This window comes from Orycteropus afer, unplaced genomic scaffold, assembly GCF_000298275.1.
Source record: "Orycteropus afer afer isolate SDZICR_OR568_19922 unplaced genomic scaffold, OryAfe1.0 scaffold00099, whole genome shotgun sequence".
Classification (NCBI taxonomy): Eukaryota; Metazoa; Chordata; class Mammalia; order Tubulidentata; family Orycteropodidae; genus Orycteropus; species Orycteropus afer.
In genome coordinates, this window is record NW_006921686.1 from 2,920,847 (window position 1) to 2,926,681 (window position 5,835).

A 5,835-nucleotide genomic window follows, 5' to 3' on the forward strand; every position below is an offset into this window, starting at 1 on the left:
CTCCTCCTGCCGCCCGCTGGGCTCCGGTGCGGGCCCTGGCCCGACCGGGACGGCCCCGGCCCCTGCCCCTACCCCTACCCCTGGGGCTGGCCCGGCAGGTAAGGGTGGCAGCGGCGGAGGCAGCCCCGGGCCCACGGCGGGACCGGAGCCCCTGAGCCTGCCCGGGATCCTGCACTTTATCCAGCACGAGTGGGCGCGCTTCGAAGCCGAGAAAGCCCGCTGGGAGGCCGAGCGTGCCGAGTTGCAGGTAAGCACCACCCCGCGACCCCCGGGAACCCCGGCTCCCCACCCAGCCCAGCCCGGCCTCACCCGCCGCAGCCGCCGCCGCCATCTTGGAGCAATGGCCGCCGGGACGGCTGGGGGGGGCGGGAGGGGACCGCGACCGGTTCGCGGAGGGACTGAGGGGACGTCCGAGGGGGGTCCGAGGGGGACCCGGGGGCTTGAGGGGACTGAGGGCGGCTCGAGGTGGGTGTCTGGGAGACTCGGGGGCGGGGGGGAGTGACCGGGACCAGCAGAGAGAAGGGGATGGTAGGAGACGGCTTCGGCCAGAAGTGGGAGTGAGCCTCCCGGCAGAGGGCTTCCCGACGGGAGGGGGACTCGGGGCGCGAGGGGAATCTGAGAGAACTCGGGAGAGGACTTTGAGGGGTCTGCAGACGACCTGAGCGGTCGCGTCTGGAAGTGAACAAAAGCGGCGGACCACAGAGGTGCCCGCGACTCCCGCCCCCTCCGGGACCAGCTGGGGGTGGAGGTGGAGCCTGCTGGAGCGAGGGGGCGTCCGCGGGAACTTGGCACCCGCTGAGGGCACCGGCGGGTCCGAGCCGGGAACCGGGATGATAGGGAGGGAGTCGGGGAGCCTGGGATGGTCGTGTTGGGGAGCATTTGGACGGCGGCACCGAAAGATGGCTGTGTGGGGACTGTGGGGGTGAGAGGTGCATCCGAGGGGTCCAGGACCAAGGCGTGTATCCTCTCCGGGAGGGAGACAACTTGAGGAGTCCTGGCATGGATGGTCACAGGGTTTGAGGAAGGGGTCCCTTGAATGGAGAAGTGCCCCCAAGGAGCTTAGGTGAAAGAGCTCGAGAGGCCAACTCCAATTTGGGGGTGTGGAGGAAGTGGGGGGCTGGCCCCGAGATGGCACATGTGTAGAGGATGTAAAGTGGAGAGCCTTGAGATGGAGGTGTCGGGGGTCAGGCATACTTGCTGTGGGGAGGAGGGGCCCTGGGCTGGGGGCCATGAGGAGGAATCTGGGGTGATGAGGGGTGGAGGCATTTCTGAAGGACCCTGGGAAAGATGTCTTGTCTTCGTGGAATAGTAGCTTGGGAGAGGGGAGTTGCCTTGGGACGATGGATGGAAGAGGCTGGGGAGTTGGGCTGCTTTTTGTGACCTTGAGGAGCGTGGATTTGTCAGCAGAGTGTTGGGTGGAGCCTGGTGATCAGACGTGAGGATCTGAAGGGGTCCAGGGCCAGCATGAGGCGTCTGAAAGGTCCCAAGCTGGGGTTTTATTGGTTGAAGTAGCAAGCCGTCTTTCTCCATCTGATTTGTTATTTACCATCAGGCTGAAATGAAGATTTGAAGGAATAAGTGATCAGGATTATGTCCATAGACTAAAGAGAGGATTCTCTCCTCCAGATTAAAATTCAGTGTGTTTGTATGTCTTCCACGACTCTTTCCCACACCACTGGGGCTCTCAGCTGTGCGGTAGCCGGGGCTGGGCGCAGGGCTAGGGAAGGGATCCTTATGTCAGTGTCCCTCACTTCCTGTTGGTCTCCTTCCAAGCTCTTTCCCAGCTTAGGTGCCCTTGGATCCTCTCAACACCCCACGAGGTAGGCAGGACCATCGCCATTACCCTCACTCAGCAATGAAGGAGCCCTGGTGAAAAAACCAAGCTCATTGCCATCAAGCCATCGATTTACACTCACAGCGCCCCTAGAGGACAGAGTGGAACTGCCCCATGGGGTTTCCAAGGCTGTCATCTTAAGGAGACATCTGCCGCATCATTCTGAGCTGAGCATCTACTGAGCTGGAATCACCAACCTTTTGGTTAGCAGCCCGACACTTAACCACTGTGCCACCACCAGGGCTCCTTCAGTAGTGACAGCAGCTACCGTTTATTGAGCACTTATTATGTGCTGGGCACTGTATTAAGCACTTTAAATACAGGCGGTCATTTAATCCTTGCAATATTCTGGGAGGGTAAGTGACATTTAGCCCCTCCTCCCCCTTCAGGAGCTCTGTTGGTGCAGTGGTTAAAGCAATTGGCTGCTATCCAAAAGTCAGCAGTTTGAATCCACCAGCCCCTCTATGGGAGAAAGATGTAGCAGTCTGCTTCTGTAAAGACTTATAACCTTGGAAACCCTCTGGGGCAGTTCCACTCTGTCCTCTAGGGGCGCTGTGAGTAGGAATAGACTCCACTAAGTGGGTTTGGTTTGGGCTTTGCTGCTGTAAAGATTGACAGCCTTAGAAACCCTATGGGGCAATTCCACTCTGTCCTCTAGGGGCGCTGTGAGTGGGAATCAACTCCATGGCAGTGGGTTTGGTTTGGGTTTTGCTTCCAGAAAGATTTACAGCCTTGGGAATCCTATGGGGCAGTTCCACCCTGTCCTGTCGGGTCGCTATGAATTGGAATTGACACGATGGCAGTGCGTTTGGCTTTGCACCATTACAAAATCCAGAAGCAGACTCAAGGAGGGTAAATTTCTCCAGGATCCCAGCCGGGTAGTGGCCGAGCTGGTCCTTGGGCTTTGAAGCCCATGTTCTGTCCCTTTCTGTCACCCAGTACAGCTGAGAAACCTGGCCCAGGGAAGCCCAGAGTCAGCCAGACAGTCATAGCAGAGCTCACACTGAAGCCTGTCTCCTGAGGCCCACGCTGTGTGCCCTACAGCACCCATCACACCACCTTTTCATCCTTGAGACTAAAGAGTGTAAAGATGTGAGTGTATTCCTTCACTTGGAGGACCTGGTGGCTTGCACCCAGGAAGGCTGTCCTCATCACTTATTTGGACCTTGGTTTCTTTCTGTTAGCGGTTGCCATGGATGCCAACTCCCGGTGTCCCGTGCGTGTTGGGGTAGAACTGTGCTCCACACGGTTTTCAGTGGCTCGGTTTTCAGAAGGAGATTGCCAGGCCTTTCTTCCGAGGTGCCTCCGAGTGCACTTGAACCTCCAGCCTTTGCGTTAGCAGCCCAGCACCTGAGCCTTTTGCACCACCCGGGACCCCTTTTGTGGGACCCACTGCTGGAACTTCAGACAGCTCACGGGTACTTCAGCATGAAGAGGGAAATCCTTTCTCTCCCTCCTTTCACGCCACCCCTACTCATCTCTCCAGCTCTCCCCCTAACAGTCGTTTCTATAAAGTAGTTCTGTTGCATGTTTGTGCGTTTAATACATGAGACTGCACTACCTGTATCGTTCGGTGCCTTTTCTCACTTGATAATGTGTGGTGTTCTGTTCCGGTCAGCAGTCAGCACAGAGCATTCTCCCACATTATTTTGATAAGGACGTAGTGCCCCAGGGTATGTTAGTCCCATCGGGTGTTCAGTTTGACCCCTGTTGCTAGGCTCCTAGGTGGTTTCTGATTTTTCCCCTTGGGACCTTACATTGCTGTGTGATGGTAAAGGAGACTAGGTAGATGGGAGGGCGCGCGGACTAGACAAGGTGGGGTGAGGTGTGGATTGGGGAGACTAGATAGATGGGAGGGTGCGCGGACTAGACAAGGTGGGGTGAGGTGTGGATTGGCCCCGCCAGGGCCCCCCGTCCCCCCGTGTGCACTGTCAGCAGCATCACTTTGACACGCCTTTACTAGAGCGCTTGTCACCTCCATCAGGTGGCACTGCCTTTAGCACCCAGACTGTGTCAGGTTTTCCTGAAGAACTGGGCATGGCTGCTCCTGGCACGGGGCCCTCTGTGTAGTCGGGGCTCAGTAAGCCCGGGAATGACAAGAGAGGCAGGCAGTCCCTCGTGAGGTCCTGCCAGGAGCCCCAAGGTTTGGAGCCAGGAGACCTTGGGGAAGAGGTCTGTAATAAGCAGGAGTTGGCCGGAGGGAGGCAGGCCGAGAAGCAGCCCATGTGGCTTCTGCCCTTTAGAAACTTTGTGCAGGGTTGTGTTCTCTGTCGGTTGTGTTCTCTGTCGTGTGGCACGCTGGGGAGGGAAGCGCTCTGCAGACAGGAGGAATCTCTTGAGGGGGAGGGCGGATGTGAGCTGGGCATTCCCTGCGGTGAGCAGGCGCGGCGCCAGCCGAGAAGGTGCTGCTGTCCCCCTGCCGGCTCCCAGCCTCTCAGGGGTGCTGAGGGACCCGGTGGCAGCGGGCGTTCGTCCCTGCCAGGAGCCCCTGGAGCTGCAGGCTGGACAGAAAGGTTGGCAGCAGGGGTATGGAGCAGAGGTAGAGAGAGGCCTTGGTCCCAGGGGCTCGGAGATGCCGAGGTTCCTCCGGAAGCGCTCAGGGTGCTGCCAGGCTGGAGGGAGGGAGCAGCCAGAGGCCGCAGGGAGTCTCAGGACCGCCCTGGGGACATGTGTGTCCTGCAGGCTTCAAACCAGTTTGAATTGGTTCAGTTTTGCATAAAGGTGAAACTGGGACAGACTTGAATTTTTGAAATTTGGCTGAAGCCAAATGATAACCAGAACAGGAAAAATGAGGGTTTGAAGCCCGGGAATGGGACGCTGAGAGGAGGCGGAGCGAGCCCTTTCACGAGCCTGATGTGGAAGAGTGGGTTATTCCCAGGACTGTGGAGTGTGGACACACGTTCAGAGTGGTTTAGCCCATTGCTGTCTTGGTTCAGGGCACCATGTTGTCAACTCTGCCTATCAAGAAAGACTGGGTTTTCTTTGTTATGTTAATGAGGCAGTTTTAGTTCTGAGTGTGTCTTAAGTCAATCTCTTTTGAGATATAAAAGAGACTAAACAAGCCAGCAGAGATGGGGGGGGGGGATAGATGCTACATGAAGAGGGCTAAGTCACAGGACCTTCCCTCAGCGGACAGCGAGAGCTTTCCCTTCGAGCTGGCTCCCTGAATTCAGACGTCTAGTCTCCTGAACCATGAGAAGACATTTCTGTCTGTTAAAGCCACCCCCGTGTGGTGTTTCTGTTACAGCAGCTCTAAGGTACTAAGGCAGTCACTGTGTAGTGTTGAGTGTTGAACCCATGGCTGCTCTCACAGGGCGTATGGAGCCGCGAGGTGGAAGGCTCACTCATGGAGTCCAGAGGGGCACGGGGGCAGGAGGACAGTGAGGCCGTCACTTGGGCTTGGTGAAGATCTCCCTTCCCTCCCCATTCCTCTCCCCATCTCGTAAATGGCTCATAGATAGAGTGACTGAGAAGATACACAAAGGACAGAAATTCAGAGTTCAGAGATGCTGACCACATGTGAGTCCATCTCTCTGGCCTTAGATATTTATGTTCATAAAATTGATTTTAGGAGGAGCCCTCGTGCAGCGGTCAGGCACTCGGCTGCTAACGCCACTGTCAGCGGTTTGAGCAGGTGCTCCTGCAGCACACAGAGCTGCTAGGTGGCCGTCAGCTCCGAGAAAGAGGACGGTCTTGGAGACCCTGGGGGCAGTTCCACTCTGGCCTCTAGGGGCGCTGTGAGTGGGAATGGACTCCAGGCAGTGGGTGTGGTTTGGGCTTTGCTTCTGTGAAGACTGACAGCCTTGGAAGCCCTGTGGGCAGTTCCACTCTGGCCTCTAGGGGCGCTGTGAGTCAGAATCGACTCCAGGGCAGTGGGCTGGTTTGGGCTTTGCTCCCATAAAGACTGACAGCCTTGGAGACCCTGTGGGCAGTTCCACTCTGGCCTCTAGGGGCGCTGTGGGTCAGAATGGACTCCAGGGCAGTGGGCTGGTTTGGGCTTT

The 5,835-nt window shown here is 57.4% G+C and overlaps 1 protein-coding gene across 1 annotated transcript in view; it reads left to right on the plus strand.

Moving 5' to 3' along the window:
- Window positions 1–7: 7 nt before the first annotated feature.
- Window positions 8–5,835, plus strand: part of STRN4 (striatin 4) — a gene marked incomplete at its 5' end in the record, with an annotated part of 29,072 nt that continues 23,244 nt past the window's right edge. The window contains one exon of the mRNA XM_007942885.2: window positions 8–247. Within this exon, the coding sequence (XP_007941076.2) occupies window positions 8–247 (240 nt within the window). The remainder of the gene's footprint in view (window positions 248–5,835) is intronic.